The sequence below is a fragment of the Argopecten irradians genome, chromosome 12 (assembly GCF_041381155.1).
Source record: "Argopecten irradians isolate NY chromosome 12, Ai_NY, whole genome shotgun sequence".
NCBI classification, from domain to species: domain Eukaryota; kingdom Metazoa; phylum Mollusca; class Bivalvia; order Pectinida; family Pectinidae; genus Argopecten; species Argopecten irradians.
In genome coordinates this window covers 41155234-41176961 of record NC_091145.1, presented here as the reverse complement: position 1 = coordinate 41176961, position 21728 = coordinate 41155234, and the positions used below count along the sequence as shown (strand labels likewise).

The 21728-nt window shown below is 38.9% G+C and overlaps 1 protein-coding gene across 1 annotated transcript; it reads left to right on the top strand.

Annotated features, from left to right (window-relative positions):
* The first annotated feature begins 14948 nt into the window (after positions 1-14948).
* Positions 14949-21504, top strand: LOC138335839 (uncharacterized). Its single transcript, XM_069284994.1, has 2 exons — positions 14949-15066; positions 19257-21504. The coding sequence occupies exon 2, from the start codon at positions 19259-19261 to the stop codon at positions 21389-21391; it is 2133 nt and encodes a 710-aa protein (XP_069141095.1). The 5' UTR covers positions 14949-15066; positions 19257-19258; the 3' UTR covers positions 21392-21504.
* The last annotated feature ends 224 nt before the right edge of the window (positions 21505-21728 follow it).

Genomic DNA, 21728 nt, shown 5'->3' with positions numbered 1-21728 from the left:
TCATCACCTTGTGATAAAGATAAATAAATTAATCTTACTCTTACACTTATCATCACCTTGTGATAAAGATAAATAAATTAATCTTACACTTATCATCACCTTGTGATAAAGATAAATAAATTAATCTTACTGTAACACTTATCATCACCTTGTGATAAAGATAAATACATAAATCTTACACTTATCATCACCTTGTGATAAAGATAAATACATTAATCTTACACTTATCATCACCTTGTGATAAAGATAAATAAATTAATCTTACTCTTACACTTATCATCACCTTGTGATAAAGATAAATACATTAATCTTACACTTATCATCACCTTGTGATAAAGATAAATACATTAATCTTACTCTTACACTTATCATCACAATGTGATAAAGATAAATAAATTAATCTTACTGTTACACTTATCATCACCTTGTGATAAAGATAAATACATTAATCTTACTGTTACACTTATCATCACCTTGTGATAAAGATAAATACATTAATCTTACACTTATCATCACCTTATGATAAAGATAAATAAATTAATCTTACACTTATCATCACCTTGTGATCAAGATAAATACATTCATCTTACTCTTACACTTATCATCACCTTGTGATAAAGATAAATAAATTAATCTTACTGTTCTACTTATCATCACCTTGTGATAAAGATAAATAAATTAATCTTACTCTTACACTTATCATCACCTTGTTATAAAGATAAATAAATTAATCTTACTGTTACACTTATCATCACCTTGTGATAAAGATAAATAAATTAATCTTACTCTTACACTTATCATCACCTTGTGATAAAGATAAATACATTATACATTAATCATCTTGTGACACTTATCATCACCTTGTGATAAAGATAGATAAATAAATTAATCTTACTGTTACACTTATCATCACCTTGTGATAAAGATAAATACATTAATCTTACTGTTACACTTATCATCACCTTGTGATAAAGATAAATACATTAATCTTACACTTATCATCACCTTGTGATAAAGATAAATAAATTAATCTTACTGTTACACTTATCATCACCTTGTGATAAAGATAAATACATTAATCTTACACTTATCATCACCTTGTGATAAAGATAAATACATTAATCTTACACTTATCATCACCTTGTGATAAAGATAAATAAATTAATCTTACTCTTACACTTATCATCACCTTGTGATAAAGATAAATACATTAATCTTACACTTATCATCACCTTGTGATAAAGATAAATAAATTAATCTTACTGTTACACTTATCATCACCTTGTGATAAAGATAAATAAATTAATCTTACTGTTCTACTTATCATCACCATGTGATAAAGATAAATAAATTAATCTTCAGTGTTAACAGAGGTAACACATATATTTGTGCATTGTTTGGTGTTGTAGTATTAAATTGTTTTTAAGAAATTTTTAATTTGTTTCAGAAAGATAGTGGGTCTTGGTGAATGTTCATTATGTAGCACATTTATAGGGAGGTTAGGTAGTATATCACTCAGCATTATTAATTTATGTATCCATTGTTTATCAGTTATTCATACAAATTTACTTTGTTGTTAATTAGGCCAATTATTGTAGGATTTCTTCAATGCCATTTTATGAGAGAATCATATGGTCACTACTGATCTAAGTTCAATGGATGAGCCCAATTGTCTGTAAAGGTTAATTACTTGATTAGAGAAAACTGCTAATTAGAATTTGCTGCAAAAACTGTATATGCCTTCAAATAAGTTTGTGGGAAATACATAAGGTAGTTTAGAATTTGTTAGATTGGTCAAGTTTTGTTAACCAGAAATAATTCTATTGGAATTTATAAAATTGTTGTTTAAGTATGGTAAGCTTAATCAACCTTGGAACTAGTCGCCTCTGGTAAATAATAAATATCCCTATCTCATCTGTTTCTTCTCCACGGGAGATTTCTAATTCCTCATTTATGAAGCAATGATGAAAAACATCTTCCAGAATTATCAACACTTTCGTGGGGATCTAAGGACCTCCGATCTAACAACATCTAGGGTATGATGATTAATAAAATAATCATTTTTGATTAAGAAACCCTTAATAAAAGAAGAGAAACCTAACGTGGTTTCTCATAAGATGTAAGAACGGAAACCTTGTAAGGGTTTCCCACACCCCTGATAGTGTGAGAAGTGACACCTTGTGGGGGTTTCCCACACCCCTGATAGTGTGAGGAGTGACACCTTGTGGGGATTTCCCACACCTCTGATACTGTGAGGAGTGACACTTTGTAAGGGTTTCCCACACCCCTGATAGTGTGAGAAGTGACACCTTGTGGGGGTTTCCCACACCCCTGATAGTGTAAGGAGTGACACCTTGTGGGGATTTCCCACACCTCTGATACTGTGAAGAGTGACACTTTGTAAGGGTTTCCCACACCCCTGACAGTGTGAGGAGTGACACCTTGTGGGGATTTCCCACACCTCTGATACTGTGAGGAGTGACACTTTGTAAGGGTTTCCCACACCCCTGATAGTGTGAGGAGTGACACCTTGTGGGGGTTTCCAACACCCCTGATACTGAGAGGAGTGCCACCTTGTGAGGGTTTCCCACACCTTTGATAATGTTAAGAGTGACGACACCTTGTGGGTTTCCCACACCTTTGATAATGTTAAGAGTGACGACACCTTGTGGGTTTCCCACACCTCTGATATTGTGAGAAGTGACACCTTGTGGGGGTTTCCCACACCTCTGATAGTGTGAGAAGTGACACCTTGTGGGAACTATTGCTTCACTTTGTATCCATTATTCATCCTCTGGCCCTGTGTCTTACGTTGCCATGGTCCTCTCCAATATAGTTGTGCAATCTAACACATACTTTGTATACTTGGTCATCCTTGGCGAAGGACTTTGTTATGTGTCAAAAATAGGTAATTGGGACCATTTTTAGACCTTTCAAAACTTATCTGTCCTAAACGACACTGAAAACCAGGTCATATTGTCCCCTTCAACCATTGATGTACTTTCAATAAAAGGCTTGTCTGGGACAATGGAACATTGTACGCTGGTGTACCATGGTGGTTAGTGTATACAATCCCAGTCACTCCAGTTTATATTTCGACCTTATAAGTACATCACAAAGAAAAAGTTTTAAGGGCTCTCTTCTATACTGTGAGGCACTGGCAATATATGTGACTATATTAACTGAACTGTCTTGTTATTCTGTAGTACTATCTTTGTGTAATTATGTCAAGTGCTTATGTTATTAAAAACTGATTACGAGATACATGATCCCTTGTTTTCTTTACAATTCAAATATAAGCATGTAGTCGACAAACTAGTCCTGGGCCCATATTCATGAAACCGTTCTCATGCTTAAAATCACGGTGATCAGACAATTCTGTAGAAGGAGACAAGCAGGAGCAATAGCAATGGTACAGGAAACAAGCAGGAGCAATAGCAACAGTACAGTAGGAGGCAAGCAGGAGCAATAGCAACAGTACAGTAGGAGGCAAGCAGGAGCAATAGCAACAGTACAGTAGGAGGCAAGCAGGAGCAATAGCAACAGTACAGTAGGAGGCAAGCAGGAGCAATAGCAACAGTACAGTAGGAGACAAGCAGGAGCAATAGTAACAGTACAGTAGGAGGCAAGCAGGAGCAATAGTAACAGTACAGTAGGAGGCAAGCAGGAGCAATAGCAATAGTAACAGTACAGTAGGAGGCAAGCAGGAGCAATAGTAACAGTACAGTAGGAGACAAGCAGGAGCAATAGCAATAGTACAGTAGGAGACAAGCAGGAGCAATAGTAACAGTACAGTAGGAGGCAAGCAGGAGCAATAGTAACAGTACAGTAGGAGGCAAGCAGGAGCAATAGTAACAGTACAGTAGGAGACAAGCAGGAGCAATAGCAATAGTACAGTAGGAGACAAGCAGGAGCAATAGTAACAGTACAGTAGGAGGCAAGCAGGAGCAATAGCAATAGCAACAGTACAGTAGGAGACAAGCAGGAGCAATAGCAATAGTACAGTAGGAGGCAAGCAGGAGCAATAGTAACAGTACAGTAGGAGACAAGCAGGAGCAATAGCAATAGTACAGTAGGAGGCAAGCAGGAGCAATAGTAACAGTACAGTAGGAGGCAAGCAGGAGCAATAGCAATAGTACAGTAGGAGGCAAGCAGGAGCAATAGTAACAGTACAGTAGGAGACAAGCAGGAGCAATAGCAATAGTACAGTAGGAGGCAAGCAGGAGCAATAGTAACAGTACAGTAGGAGGCAAGCAGGAGCAATAGCAATAGTACAGTAGGAGGCAAGCAGGAGCAATAGTAACAGTACAGTAGGAGGCAAGCAGGAGCAATAGCAACAGTACAGTAGGAGACAAGCAGGAGCAATAGCAACAGTACAGTAGGAGACAAGCAGGAGCAATAGCAATAGTACAGTAGGAGACAAGCAGGAGCAATAGCAACAGTACAGTAGGAGGCAAGCAGGAGCAATAGTAACAGTACAGTAGGAGACAAGCAGGAGCAATAGCAATAGTACAGAAGGAGGCAAGCAGGAGCAATAGTAACAGTACCGTAGGAGACAAGCAGGAGCAATAGTAACAGTACAGTAGGAGACAAGCAGGAGCAATAGCAACAGTACAGTAGGAGACAAGCAGGAGCAATAGTAACAGTACAGTAGGAGACAAGCAGGAGCAATAGTAACAGTACAGTAGGAGACAAGCAGGAGCAATAGCAACAGTACAGTAGGAGACAAGCAGGAGCAATAGCAACAGTACAGTAGGAGACAAGCAGGAGCAATAGTAACAGTACAGTAGGAGACAAGCAGGAGCAATAGCAACAGTACAGTAGGAGGCAAGCAGGAGCAATAGTAACAGTACAGTAGGAGGCAAGCAGGAGCAATAGCAATAGTAACAGTACAGTAGGAGGCAAGCAGGAGCAATAGCAACAGTACAGTAGGAGACAAGCAGGAGCAATAGTAACAGTACAGTAGGAGACAAGCAGGAGCAATAGTAACAGTACAGTAGGAGGCAAGCAGGAGCAATAGCAACAGTACAGTAGGAGGCAAGCAGGAGCAATAGTAACAGTACAGTAGGAGACAAGCAGGAGCAATAGCAACAGTACAGTAGGAGGCAAGCAGGAGCAATAGTAACAGTACAGTAGTAGGCAAGCAGGAGCAATAGTAACAGTACAGTAGGAGGCAAGCAGGAGCAATAGTAACAGTACAGTAGGAGACAAGCAGGAGCAATAGTAACAGTACAGTAGGAGACAAGCAGGAGCAATAGCAACAGTACAGTAGGAGGCAAGCAGGAGCAATAGTAACAGTACAGTAGTAGGCAAGCAGGAGCAATAGTAACAGTACAGTAGGAGGCAAGCAGGAGCAATAGCAACAGTACAGTAGGAGACAAGCAGGAGCAATAGCAATAGTACAGTAGGAGACAAGCAGGAGCAATAGCAATAGTACAGTAGGAGGCAAGCAGGAGCAATAGTAACAGTACAGTAGGAGACAAGCAGGAGCAATAGCAATAGTACAGTAGGAGGCAAGCAGGAGCAATAGCAACAGTACAGTAGGAGACAAGCAGGAGCAATAGCAATAGTACAGTAGGAGACAAGCAGGAGCAATAGTAACAGTACCGTAGGAGACAAGCAGGAGCAATAGCAATAGTACAGTAGGAGACAAGCAGGAGCAATAGTAACAGTACAGTAGGAGACAAGCAGGAGCAATAGCAATAGTACAGTAGGAGGCAAGCAGGAGCAATAGTAACAGTACAGTAGGAGGCAAGCAGGAGCAATAGCAACAGTACAGTAGGAGGCAAGCAGGAGCAATAGCAACAGTACAGTAGGAGACAAGCAGGAGCAATAGCAATAGTACAGTAGGAGACAAGCAGGAGCAATAGCAACAGTACAGTAGGAGGCAAGCAGGAGCAATAGTAACAGTACAGTAGGAGACAAGCAGGAGCAATAGCAATAGTACAGAAGGAGGCAAGCAGGAGCAATAGTAACAGTACCGTAGGAGACAAGCAGGAGCAATAGTAATAGTACAGTAGGAGACAAGCAGGAGCAATAGCAACAGTACAGTAGGAGACAAGCAGGAGCAATAGTAACAGTACAGTAGGAGACAAGCAGGAGCAATAGTAACAGTACAGTAGGAGACAAGCAGGAGCAATAGCAACAGTACAGTAGGAGACAAGCAGGAGCAATAGCAACAGTACAGTAGGAGACAAGCAGGAGCAATAGTAACAGTACAGTAGGAGACAAGCAGGAGCAATAGCAACAGTACAGTAGGAGGCAAGCAGGAGCAATAGTAACAGTACAGTAGGAGGCAAGCAGGAGCAATAGCAATAGTAACAGTACAGTAGGAGGCAAGCAGGAGCAATAGTAACAGTACAGTAGGAGACAAGCAGGAGCAATAGTAACAGTACAGTAGGAGACAAGCAGGAGCAATAGTAACAGTACAGTAGGAGGCAAGCAGGAGCAATAGCAACAGTACAGTAGGAGGCAAGCAGGAGCAATAGTAACAGTACAGTAGGAGGCAAGCAGGAGCAATAGTAACAGTACAGTAGGAGACAAGCAGGAGCAATAGTAACAGTACAGTAGTAGGCAAGCAGGAGCAATAGTAACAGTACAGTAGGAGGCAAGCAGGAGCAATAGCAACAGTACAGTAGGAGACAAGCAGGAGCAATAGCAATAGTACAGTAGGAGGCAAGCAGGAGCAATAGTAACAGTACAGTAGGAGGCAAGCAGGAGCAATAGTAACAGTACAGTAGTAGGCAAGCAGGAGCAATAGCAATAGTACAGTAGGAGGCAAGCAGGAGCAATAGCAATGTAGGTGGATAGGTAAATGCTCTAGATTGAATTGGAAGGTAAAACCGACGTGACGCGATGGTGACGTTAATCAATGACGCTGACTGAATGAGAATGATGTCACAGACAGATACAGTGAACACGTCGCTTCATCAACCACTAGATCAAACCTAATTATGTACACACGTGCTGTCTATTCCCGTGCCAAAATACTTTCAACATCAATTTCCAAACGTTTGTAAAATAGTTTTTAATTCTATCCCGGAACTTGACAATGATATACCACTGTCAACACAGACATTTTACATGGCTCTGAAAGACACGATATTAACAGTAATAAAGCTACATTGGATACATTTCAGTGCTTTGTCAGGGATACCGATAGATTTTGCTGAATCTTGTTGAATATATTTCGTTGAATTCGTTGAATATCTTGTAAAATCATGTTTTTTTTTTCTGTTTGTAATGATATAAACTAGGAGACATTTCGTATATGATGTTTATCAATATCTAGCTTGATGTTTTAGGATATCATCATAAAAATAGCAATTGAGATTATAATATTTATGTATATATATATATTGATTTGTATGTACTGTTAATATGAAAGGAGAGGGCGTGTATAGGTATGTTGCCTGTTGCCCAATTCCGATTGTCTTTAACATCCGACAATAAAATATTCTGAAATGAAATGAAAATGGTTTGTGATGATAGACAATTGAACTGGGAGGCGGCGCCTGAAGGAACTCCGCACTGCTCATCTTTGATCTTTCAATGCTTTAAAGTTAGTGCCACTGGTGGAATATTCTTTGTAAGCTCCTGTTTATTCTTTCGACAAAACTTCTACCAAGGTCACCTTCCTGTGACTCTACATCTTAATCATCATAGAATTCGTTGTTCTTCTCCTACGATCCTTACATTTTAGTTGTTGTCACATCACCTAATTGTGATGAGCTCGTGTGTAATGTATATGTTACCAACTCCGTGTCCATCGCCTAATTGTGATGAGCTCGTGTGTAATGTATATGTTACCAACTGCGTGGCCATCACCAAATTGTGATGAGCTCGTGTGTATTGTATATGTTACCAACAACTCCGTGGCCATCACCTAATTGTGATGAGCTGGTGTGTAATGTATACGTTACCAACTCCGTGTCCATCACCTAATTGTGATGAGCTGGTGTGTATTGTATATGTTACCAACTCCGTGTCCATCACCTAACTGTAATGAGCTCGTGTGTAATGTATATGTTACCAACTGTGTGGCCATCACCTAATTGTGATGAGCTCGTGTGTATTGTATATGTTACCAACTCCGTGGCCATCACCTAATTGTGATGAGCTGGTGTGTAATGTATACGTTACCAACTCCGTGGCCATCACCTAATTGTGATGAGCTCGTGTGTATTGTATACGTTACCAACTCCATGGCCCTCACCTAATTGTGATGAGCTCGTGTGTATTGTATATGTTACTAACTCCGTGGCCATCACCTAATTGTGATGAGCTCGTGTGTAATGTATATGTTACCAACTCCGTGGCCATCACCTAATTGTGATGAGCTGGTGTGTATTGTATATGTTACCAACTCCGTGGCCATCACCTTATTGTGATGAGCTGGTGTGTATTGTATACGTTACCAACTGCGTGGCCATCACCTAATTGTGATGAGCTCGTGTGTATTGTATACGTTACCAACTCCGTGGCCATCACCTAATTGTGATGAGCTCGTGTGTAATGTATATGTTACCAACTCCGTGGCCATCACCTAATTGTGATGAGCTGGTGTGTATTGTATATGTTACCAACTCCGTGGCCATCACCTAATTGTGATGAGCTCGTGTGTATTGTATACGTTACCAACTCCGTGGCCATCACCTAATTGTGATGAGCTGGTGTGTAATGTATATGTTACCAACTCCGTGGCCATCACCTAATTGTGATGAGCTCGTGTGTATTGTATATGTTACCAACTCCGTGGCCATCACCTAATTGTGATGAGCTGGTGTGGATTGTATATGTTACCAACTCCGTGGCCATCACCTAATTGTGATGAGCTGGTGTGTATTGTATATGTTACCAACTCCGTGTCCATCACCTAATTGTGATGAGCTCGTGTTTATTGTATATGTTACCAACTCCGTGGCCATCACCTAATTGTGATGAGCTCGTGTGTAATGTATATGTTACCAACTGCGTGGCCATCACCTAATTGTGATGAGCTCGTGTGTATTGTATGTGTTACCAACTCCGTGGCCATCACTTAATTGTGATGAGCTCGTGTGTATTGTATGTGTTACCAACTCCGTGGCCATCACCTAATTGTGATGAGCTCGTGTGTATTGTATGTGTTACCAACTCCGTGGCCATCACCTAATTGTGATGAGCTCGTGTGTATTGTATACGTTACCAACTCCGTGTCCATCACCTAATTGTGATGAGCTCGTGTGTATTGTATACGTTACCAACTCCGTGTCCATCACCTAATTGTGATGAGCTGGTGTGTATTGTATACGTTACCAACTCCGTGTCCATCACCTAATTATGATGAGCTCGTGTGTATTGTATACATACCAACTCCGTGGCCATCACCTAATTGTGATGAGCTCGTGTGTAATGTATATGTTACCAACTGCGTGGCCATCACCTAATTGTGATGAGCTTGTGTGTAATGTATATGTTACCAACTGCGTGGCCATCACCTAATTGTGATGAGCTCGTGTGTATTGTATATGTTACCAACTCCGTGGCCATCACCTAATTGTGATGAGCTGGTGTGTATTGTATCTGTTACCAACTCCGTGGCCCTCACCTAATTGTGATGAGCTGGTGTGTATTGTATATGTTACCAACTCCGTGGCCATCACCTAATTGTGATGAGCTGGTGTGTATTGTATATGTTACCAACTCCGTGGCCATCACCTAATTGTGATGAGCTGGTGTGTATTGTATATGTTACCAACTGCGTGGGCATCACCTAATTGTGATGAGCTCGTGTGTATTGTATATGTTACCAACTCCGTGGCCATCACTTAATTGTGATGAGCTCGTGTGTATTGTATGTGTTACCAACTCCGTGGCCATCACTTAATTGTGATGAGCTCGTGTGTATTGTATGTGTTACCAACTCCGTGGCCATCACCTAATTGTGATGAGCTCGTGTGTATTGTATACGTTACCAACTCCGTGTCCATCACCTAAATGTGATGAGCTCGTGTGTATTGTATAGGTTACCAACTGCGTGTCCATCACCTAATTGTGATGAGCTCGTGTGTAATGTATATGTTACCAACTCCGTGGCCATCACCTAATTGTGATGAGCTCGTGTGTAATGTATACGTAACCAACTCCTCGGCCATCACATAATTGTGATGAGCTGGTGTGTATTGTATACGTTACCAACTCCGTGTCCATCACCTAATTGTGATGAGCTCGTGTGTATTGTATACGTTACCAACTATGTGGCCATCACCTAATTGTGATGAGCTGGTGTGTATTGTATATGTTACCAACTCCGTGGCCATCACCTAATTGTGATGAGCTCGTGTGTATTGTATACGTTACCAACTCCGTGTCCATCACCTAATTGTGATGAGCTCGTGTGTATTGTATACATTACCAACTGCGTGGCCATCACCTAATTGTGATGAGCTCGTGTGTAATGTATATGTTACCAACTGCGTGGCCATCACCTAATTGTGATGAGCTTGTGTGTAATGTATATGTTACCAACTGCGTGGCCATCACCTAATTGTGATGAGCTGGTGTGTATTGTATATGTTACCAACTGCTTGGCCATCACCTAATTGTGATGAGCTCGTGTGTATTGTATACGTTACCAACTCCGTGGCCATCACCTAATTGTGATGAGCTCGTGTGTATTGTATATGTTACCAACTGCGTGGCCATCCCCTAATTGTGATGAGCTTGTGTGTAATGTATATGTTACCAACTGCGTGGCCATCACCTAATTGTGATGAGCTGGTGTGTATTGTATATGTTACCAACTGCTTGGCCATCACCTAATTGTGATGAGCTCGTGTGTTATGTATATGTTACCAACTCCGTGGCCATCACCTAATTGTGATGAGCTCGTGTGTAATGTATATGTTACCAACTGCGTGGCCATCCCCTAATTGTGATGAGCTCGTGTGTAATGTATATGTTACCAACTGCGTGGCCATCACCTAATTGTGATGAGCTGGTGTGTATTGTATATGTTACCAACTGTGTGTCCATCACCTAATTGTGATGAGCTCGTGTGTAATGTATACGTTACCAACTCCGTGGCAATCACCTAATTGTGATGAGCTGGTGTGTAATGTATATGTTACCAAATGCGTCGCCATCACCTAATTGTGATGAGCTTGTGTGTAATGTATATGTTACCAACTCCGTGGCCATCACCTAATTGTGATGAGCTCGTGTGTATTGTATATGTTACCAACTCCGTAGCCATCACCTAATTGTGATGAGCTCGTGTGTAATGTATATGTTACCAACTCCGTGGCCCTCACCTAATTGTGATGAGCTCGTGTGTAATGTATACGTTACCAACTCCGTGGCCCTCACCTAATTGTGATGAGCTCGTGTGTAATGTATACGTTACCAACTCCGTGGCCATCACCTAATTGTGATGAGCTCGTGTGTATTGTATACGTTACCAACTCCGTGGCCATCACCTAATTGTGATGAGCTCGTGTGTATTGTATATGTTACCGACTGCGTGGCCATCACCTAATTGTGATGAGCTCGTGTGTAATGAATATGTTACCAACTCCGTGGCCCTCACCTAATTGTGATGAGCTCGTGTGTAATGTATACGTTACCAACTCCGTGGCCCTCACCTAATTGTGATGAGCTCGTGTGTAATGTATACGTTACCAACTCCGTGGCCCTCACCTAATTGTGATGAGCTCGTGTATATTGTATACGTTACCAACTCCGTGGCCATCACCTAATTGTGATGAGCTCGTGTATATTGTATACGTTACCAACTCCGTGGCCATCACCTAATTGTGATGAGCTCGTGTGTAATGTATATGTTACCAACTCCGTGGCCATCACCTAATTGTGATGAGCTCGTGTGTAATGTATATGTTACCAACTCCGTGGCCATCACCTAATTGTGATGAGCTCGTGTGTATTGTATATGTTACCAACTGCGTGTCCATCACCTAATTGTGATGAGCTCGTGTGTAATGTATATGTTACCAACTCCGTAGCCATCACCTAATTGTGATGAGCTCGTGTGTAATGTATATGTTACCAACTCCGTGGCCCTCACCTAATTGTGATGAGCTCGTGTGTATTGTATACGTTACCAACTCCGTGGCCATCACCTAATTGTGATGAGCTGGTGTGTATTGTATATGTTACCAACTGCGTGGCCATCACCTAATTGTGATGAGGTGGTGTGTAATGTATATGTTACCAATTGCGTGGCCATCACCTAATTGTGATGAGCTCGTGTGTAATGTATATGTTACCAACTCCGTGTCCAGTCGCGCGGTGTTCCTTCAGGGTTACCTACTAGTTCAATTAGCGATAAGTATCACAAAATTCACGTTAAACAAACAACATGCTGGTCGGAATATTCCAAAATCCTGCCACATATATACACATTTATACGATGCCTATAATCCAGAGCGAATCGAACTAAATCGTCTAATAGAAAGGCTTTACAGGGACGAACAATCATCCCTGAATCTTACCAAATAATATGGTTACACACTTCCGCTTTTCACCCTGTCAGTTTTTGCTTCATTATTATAAAAGATAGTATTATCATATAATTAGCCCCTGCCGGTGAAACCGGAGGGGACTAAATTGTTTGTTTCCGTTTGTCCGTCCGTCCGTCCGTCTGTCTGTCTTTCCCAATCGTTTCCAGACTATAACTTGAGAAAAAAATCAACGGACTTGATCAAACCTCACACAATGGTAGCATATAGGAAAATACAGCTTGGAATTGAACTTATGGGTAAAAGGTCAACTACAAAGGTCACTGTAACTACAAATAGTTTTTTCGTTTCCAGACGATATATTAAGGAAAAAAATCAACGGATTTGAATAAAGCTTCACACAATGGTAGCATATGAGAAAATACAGCTTGGAATTGAACTTTGGGTCAAACAGTCAACTACAAAGGTCACTATTACTAAAAGCAGATTTTTTTTCACAGAATATTAGTTTGGGGTCAAAAGGTTAACTACAAAGGTCACCGTTACTAAAAAAAAAATATTTCAAAAATTTTAATTTCCAAATAAGTTGAGAGCACCTCAAAGAAAATTGTTCAAATTTCATACAATGGTAACATAGGAGATAACATAGCTTCATATCGAATTTGGGGTCGAAAGGTCAATTACAAAGGTCATTATTACTAAAAATAGATTGTTTACAGTTGCCAAACAACAACTTCAGAAAACATCAACGGATTTTGATGAAACTTCACACAATGATAGCTTATAAGAAAATACAGCTTGGGATTGGATTTTGGGGTCTAAAGTTCAACTTCAAAGGTCACTGTTACTGAAAATAGATTGTTTCACAAATCATTTTATTTTCCGGATGGTAAGTTGAGAACACATCAACGGAATTTGTTCAAACTTCATACAAAGGTCACATAGGGGATATCATAGCTTGGGATTGAAATTGGGGTCAAAATGTCAACTACATAGGTCACTGCTACTAAAAAAAGTTTGTTTTACAAAATATTAGTTTCCAGACGTTAACTTAAAAAAACACCAATGCATTTTTGATCAAACTTTATACACTTTGATAGTATATGGAAAAATACAACTTTGAATCGAATCAAGGGTCAAAAGGTCAACTTCAAAGGTCACTGTTACTCAAAATAGTTTTTCGTTTCCAGACGATATATTGCGAAAAAAACCAAGAGAGTTTAATAAAGCTTCACACGATGGTAGCATATGAGAAAATACAGCTTGGGATTGAATTTGGGGTCAAATGGTCAACTAAAAAGGTCACTATTACTAAAAATAGATTATTCACAATATATACGTTTCCAGGAGATAATTTGAGAAAAAATCAACGGATTTTGATCAAATTTCATACCATGATAGCGTATGAGAAAATACAGCTTGGGATTGGATTTGGGGTCAAAAGGTCAACTACATAAATCACTATTACTAAAAATAGATTGTTCACAAAATATTAGTTTCCAAACAACAACTTCAGAAACATCAACGATTTTTAACAAACTCCACACAATGGTACCATATGAGAAAATAGAGCTTGGGATTGAATTTGGTGTCAAAAGGTCAACTACAAAGGTCCCTATTACAAAAGATAGTTTCCAGATAACAACTTGAGAACTCGTCAACGGAATTTGTTCAAACTTCATACAATGGTAACATAGATGAAAACATAGCTTGGAATTGAATTTGAGGTCAAAAGGCAACTGTTACTAAAATAGTTTGTTTCAAAAAATTTCGTTTCCGGCCTATGACTTGAGACAAAATTAGTTCTAACTTCATACAATGGTAACATAGATGAAAACATAGCTTGGAAAATGAATTTGAGGTCAAAAGGCAACTGTTACTAAAATAATAGTTTGTTTCAAAAAAATTCGTTTCCGGCCTATGACTTGAGACAGAATTAGTTCTAACTTCATACAATGGTAACATAGATGAAAACATAGCTTGGAAAATGAATTTGAGGTCAAAAGGCAACTGTTACTAAAATAGTTTGTTTCAAAAAATTTCGTTTCCGGCCTATGAGTCGTGTGTTGCTTGTTGTAAATGATCCAATTCATTTTTCAACACAATCACATTATTAATATACTCAATAGATCCCTTTTTGTAACAAACGAATTATAAATATTGGTGTTCTATTTTTCCACTGAATTATCATTATTTTCTTAAATACTATGATTACTTCATTATTTGTGTATACTTATTTTATATATTTAATTTAAATCTTCATTTTGGAGGAAAAAGATACACTAAAACTAGTTTTCTGAAATAAGCTCCCTTTTAGCCACAGATAATCAAACATCAACATGTTTTAGATAAACAAAATAAATACAGAGATATTGCCGGAGGACCAAGCGATTGTATGGACGGTTTGTGATGGTCAGTCACGATCTGGTCACTGTAGCGTCACGTGTAGTGAAAGGCTTCTGTCTCCAGCAGGTACCCTCCTTGACGTCACTGGTCAAGTTAGGGTATATTATAACACTGATCATTGATCAGCTCGACTTCTATTTCAAGATCACTTACCGAGAAACACTTACCAACACCTACTCTGACTGAATAGGTCCAACGAACGGTATGTATTACATTTAAGTTTCTCTCTTTTGTTAATAATTAGATAAAAGACGGAGATTTATAAGTTTTACTATCGTATTTGTTTTGTTCTGGTAGGCGGACTAGCTTCATCAAAGTTTGTTCTTTAACCTTTATTTATTTTGATCTCTAAATAGCTTTAAAAAACGCTGAAAATACTTTAGTAAATGATATGTTATTATTTATTTGCATTTTTGTTCTGGCGGAATAATTCCAACAGACGAATTTGCGCATCTTTTATTGTCGCTGAAAGGCTTCAGTGAAGGGGTACTGAAAGGATTTAACCATTTTTGATCGCTTGATGAATAACTTCAGCTAAAGATCATGTAAGAGATTTTAGTATCTTTAGTATTATAATGGAATAACAATTTGAACACAATCAGATAGTGACTGGTTCGTTTTCTCGTTGGCGTATCTATCGTAAGTGAACTTTTTTCTCTAAATCTAGGTTTTTTGTCATGTTTTTTTCCCCCTTTTGAGTTCTGCCTTAACATTACTTGAAAACGTTTTTTTTTATTGTGGTTAAAATGTGTTAAATCTATTTATTGTTTTATTGTGTCGTTAAGGCATAAATACGGTCCACAGCATTAATATAAAGTCAAAAGTATTTACTTCAGCATTGAAAACGAGTTTTGTTTGCAAACTGTTTGCAATTTATTTCGTACCCTGATGAAATTAAAGGATCAGGGAAAAGAATTGTAACATAAAAAGACACTTATCTAGTTATTAACAAAAAATTAGACATTGCAGTATTTTGAACTGCAAGTATTTGATATGCCCACACAATTAGATATTGAAATTTTCCGTTAGGTACAGTAATACGAAATGGAAAACAATTATGTTGGATAAATTTGCTTTGTGGCGGAATTAGTTTTAGGATGTATGTCAAATCACATAAAGACTAGACGATAAATAAAAGACAAGGGTAACAAAATGTTAACCGTGTTTTGAATTGCTAGGAAACATGTGTAATAAAATTCTACAGTTTAGTTTTATCAGATTATTCTAATGGAAAGTTCAATTGTTCGGTAGTATAGCTGGTTAAACTGGTCATAAACATATTATCTTCTTCCAGTTCTCTTTATTGTCACCAATGGCTTAGAGGTGGCTTGTCTGATGCCAAATTCTGTTTCTTTTTCTTGCAAAAGCAAACATACATGTGAAACTCAATCCATAATTGATCATATACATGATAAAAGAGAACCAGTCGCATCACAACACAGTTATCGGACTGGTTATCACTTACCAGGCATTGTTGCTGAAGATTTACTCGACCGTATCATTACGTAGTCACCCATTCAGCCAGCAACTTATGCCTGGTCATGCTTGATTGTTACAACAATGCTAATGACGTTGGCCTCAGATCAGGTAGAAAATTGGACAAATATTATCTATAGCCCATGGGTAGGAAAGATACATTAAACAGTCACATCTCAACCGGTATACCCCGTCACGACTAGGCCATGGAATACACATGTACTCCAAGTCTGACCTTTTCATCCCTAGGGGGAACATTTGATTGTCTGGTTCTCTCCAAAGTATTACGCCACGGTTTCAACCAATTACCAACCACCGTATGTATGTTTGTGAACAGAAAGATTTTAGCTAATACATCCTGATATTTTAAATATGTGTTTCGCAAAGATGTTTCGATATTATCCTTTCGACTTTCAACTTTCCTTTTCCAATCTCTTTAGACAACTACAATATAAAGACAAATATATTTACAACATTCAAGAGATATAATAATGTGGACAAGTTAAGTGAATATAATTTTTTTAAAAAGAACCTTTTCTTAGTTAAATAGCCGTACAACTTTAATATTTGGTATCGTACAATAGTATACCGGGTATAAAAAGTTTCTTTCAAAATTGAAAACTTAAATAATGAAATTCATCACCGATATGATTATTGGTATCGTAATAAGAACAAATGAAATGTTGATAATTTACATTATTCCATCTACCAGTTTCTACCATGGATTTACGATTACGTATTCTTTTATACATCAAAATTCTGCCGTTGTCATTAAATATATTAAAATATAAAGGTCAATCAGTCTGTATGCGTGTGTGTAACTAGTATGTGTTGTATATATAAATCTATATAAATTACAATCCAAAATTGTTCACGTGAGTGGTTTGAAAACACCAACTCTAGGCTCTGGCAAAAAAATCTTTGTCCAATGAAATTATCAAAATCATCTTCAAAATGATTGCCTATACATGAATATTATTGAACAATTTAGAATAAAGTAAATGTCCCGCTGGGTCACCAGAGAGTCATTTTATGTTTACGTCATTGGCCGCATAAATAAACATGAACTAAACATAAATATATATATATATATACATAAAAAAACACAACTATAAAACAGTTTTTTCTCCCTAGCGCTATACCATGTAAATGACTATTACGTCCATTGGTCAAGATGAATCAACAGCAGACAGAATGGAACTTTTTACAATAAAAATAACACTTTCATCAAAACTTAATCAATATGAGTTGTTATGTACATTACAGCATGTGTCATATCAAAACTGGCATCAAGTATCAACCACATTACAGCATGTGTCATATCAAAACTGGCATCAAGTATCAACCACATTACAGCATGTGTCATATCAAAACTGGCATCAAGTATCAACCACATTACAGCATGTGTCATATCAAAACTGGCATCAAGTATCAACCACATTACAGCATGTGTCATATCAAAACTGGCATCAAGTATCAACCAAGTCCATTTTAAATATCTTAACGAAGTCCATTTGGATTCATCTAGCCACTTGGTGTTCTCAAACTACTGTCTATTTTCTCCTTTAGAATTTATAAACTTGGCCATGTAAACACAACACTTACCATCCTGTGTCAGTGCTAACATCAATTGGTTTATGTTACTAGGTATATTTCTCTCAACGAGCGTCTTAGAATTATCAAACTAATAGTTGTCTTCTTTACATACATCAAACCACAATCTATTCCTACATCAGCGCAGAAATAAATGTCAGTTTTCAAGTCAATTCTTTTATTACACTCAGATACACATTGTGTATAACGAGAGGTCATACATATAGAATTCGATTTGAAGGCATGACAGACGAAATTAAATGCATTATTTGTATAAAGATTAAAAAAATTACGAACAAAATTCAGTGTGTCATAATATTTTGTCCAACAAATTGTTTCACCTTTAAAATTGGTAACAAAAATACACTTGTATTGAGTATAGTAATAATTGACTTATTCTTATGTTTTAATATGTTAGAAAAATACATGTATTTTAGATAATTTTGAGATGTAACTAATACTATAACAAATTACATAATTTCTGAGAAAAAATAAGCATACATTTGCGAACATTCTTTATGAAAAATGGAGAACATGTCTTTCATTTTAGTTTGATTAAGATGTCTCGTGAAGTAAGCAGGAATGTAATTCCCATGTAACTGGCTTACAGTATAATTTGAACATAAAAATAGATATTGGAATTCATCACCAATACCGGTATTACATAAATGACATATTCTATTGTTTCGTTGAACTCCTATCCATCTTCCAGTTTCAAAGGCTAACCGTAATTCAACCAAAACATCAATAATACCGATATAGCTTAAGAGTAATCTGCAGTTTACTATACATCTCGTAACTTTACATATTAACCCAGGTATTTATATAATAAACATCATCACATATTAACCCTCACCGTGGTCTTAATAACTAACCACATGCTTACATACAATTATGCGTTGTTACCTTAAAGATGCTCCACCACCGACACAAACGAAACCCATCATTTGAACAATAACTTATGTTACCTGTCTAATAGATCTGTTTTGTTTTGTTTTACAATAACTCGACCGAGAAGCCATCTCATTACAATACCAATCATAACTTACAGATATTCATTAAAATCTTGAAAATGGTAATTCAAAATGTACATGTGACGATTTGACGGTTTTCACATTGTCATCTTAGCCAGATATGATGCAAAATCTTTTTAGACGTTTGTTTACAAAAGGTGATAGTGTCCATTTACACCTGTTTACCACTACACAAGTTATCCAAATACAACACTTACTGGCTGTGTATTGAAGGTCGCCATGACTATTCCGCCATTAATTACTAGGTGATACACCAGATAGTAAACATTCTCATTCTTGTGTGTTACAGGCATGGGGCGCCTTTTGGAGTTTTGCCTCTGTGTTGGGCTGTTGACACAGGTAGCATATCCTGTTCAAGCACGTGCTGCCAACCAAGAGCTGCTAAAGAGACTTCTGCATGTGCTGTCAGAGAAGGCCAACGAGCAAGCACTCCAGAACGTCATACAATCACAAGGGCAGGGGGAAATGGATCAACTCCAGGTTCGTGGTAAAGGTCGTGCTGATGGCGAGGGGATTTCGCGCTTGCTCGAAATAATGCAGCGCATCTGCAACAATGCTGATTTCGAAGATATCGACGATATGGCCTTGAAGGAAGAATTAGAACAAATCTGTTCTGTTTTTAGCGACGACAGTGATGAGGAAAGTGGTGAGGACAATGACGACGTCGACAACGACGATGATGATGATAATGACGACAACGACGATGATGATGATAATGATGACGACGATGATGATGACGACGACGACGACGATGATGATGATGATGGCGACGACGATGATGACGACGACGATGATGACGACGACGACGATGATAATGACGACGACGTTGATGACGATGATAATGACGACGACGATGATAATAATGACGACGACGATGATAATGACGACGACGTTGATGACGATGATAATGACGACGACGACGACGACGATGATGATGATGATGATGATAATGATGACGATGATGATGATGATGAATCAGGGCCGACTAGCGGTCCAGAAACAGCAAATGCCAAAAGCTACGTAAAAAGAATGAAGCCAAAACCACTTAAAAAACAAGTGAATACTGCAATGAAATTGTTAAAGAAGGCGTGCAAGCTAGCGGAGAAACCGAAAACTGGCCTGGGACCGGCGCGTGACACCATAGAGAAAGTATGTGCTGCAGTATACACTCAAGTTGACATGGAAGACAGCAAGGATGACGAGATGGACAAACGTGGTAAAGAAGTAGTGTTCGAGAAGGCATTAGCCGCCTTACAGAACCTGTGTGCAAACGACGGCTTAGATAAACTAAAAATGAAGATTGAAGGGAAACCGGCAAAAGAGGTCTTAAAAACGATATGTGACATAATCAATGAACCAAATCCAACAGGTGAGCCGACTCCAACTGAAGAGCCCCAACCGACCCCTATTCCTGACGCAGTTATCAAAAAGACTTTAAATATGTTGAAGAAGGCGTGCAAGACGATTGAGAAAACTAGCGATGGACAAGGCCCTGCTCGCATTGTCTTGGAGGAAATTTGCGGAGCATTAACAGAAGAAGCTAAATCTACACCAGAAAAAAGGAAGCCAGGTGACAAGGCTGGTCGCTTGTTCCAGAGCACACTTACAGCACTTACCGATATATGTGACAAACGTAGTGCTCAAACAAAGCGCGCCAAAATGTGGGGGAAAGAGTACGATGAGATATTGGACATAGCTTGTGGTATCATTGAGGGTGGCGGCGGGCCGAATCCGACTGGAGGTCCCAAACCTACCGGAGGACCCAAACCTACCGGAGGTCCCAAACCTACCGGAGGTCCCAAACCTACCGGAGGACCCAAACCTACCGGAGGACCCAAACCTACCGGAGGTCCCAAACCTACCGGAGGTCCCAAACCTACCGGAGGTCCCAAACCTACCCCTATCCCCGATGCGCTGACTAAGAAGGCTTTAAACATGTTGAAGAAAGCGTGCCAGACTATTCAGAACACCGACGCTGGACAAGGTCCTGCTCGTATTGTTATAGAGGAAATCTGTAGCTCAATAGAAGAAGAAGAGGAAAAATCTACACCGGAAAAACGCATGCCCGGCGACAAGGCTGGCCGCTTATTTGTAAACACATTAAAGCTGCTGACCAGGGTGTGTGACAACCGTGCTTCCGCTCGACAGTGGTTCGATATACTGGACAGAATCTGTGAAATTATAGAGGATAACGACGTCAGACCTACAGGTGGCCCAAGGCCGACTGGTGGTCCCAGACCGGAGAAACGGCGCAGACCAAAACCACCACCGGGAGGACCAAGACCGACTGGCGGTCCAAGAGACGACAAAAAGAAGAAATTCCTTATCAAAATTCTGAAGAAATTCGAAAGGTTGTGTTCTAAGGGCGTGACAGCTGAAGATCCTATTCTACTGCAGTCGATCTGCGAGGCCATCGCCGAATAAACCTGGTCGGTACAGTAGTATAGTGATTCATCGTATATAGGACATTATAACAGTCTTAGACGTTGTGTATTGATTATCCGTAAGGAATTGCTCATTAAAAAAGTATAACTGAACATTTCAATGTGGGTTTTTTTTTTCAAATATCAAGGTAACATGAAGTTCCATAAAGATATTTATCAATCCTCCAAAAATTTATTTATCTATCCAAAAAGTTATTATTATCAATCCTATCTAATCAAAATAATCTGCCACTTGGTTTGTTTTTCTTCTTGTATTGTACAAGCCGCGGGCGCTTGATTTTAAGCTCACTTGGCACGAAGGGCCGGTGAGCTTATGC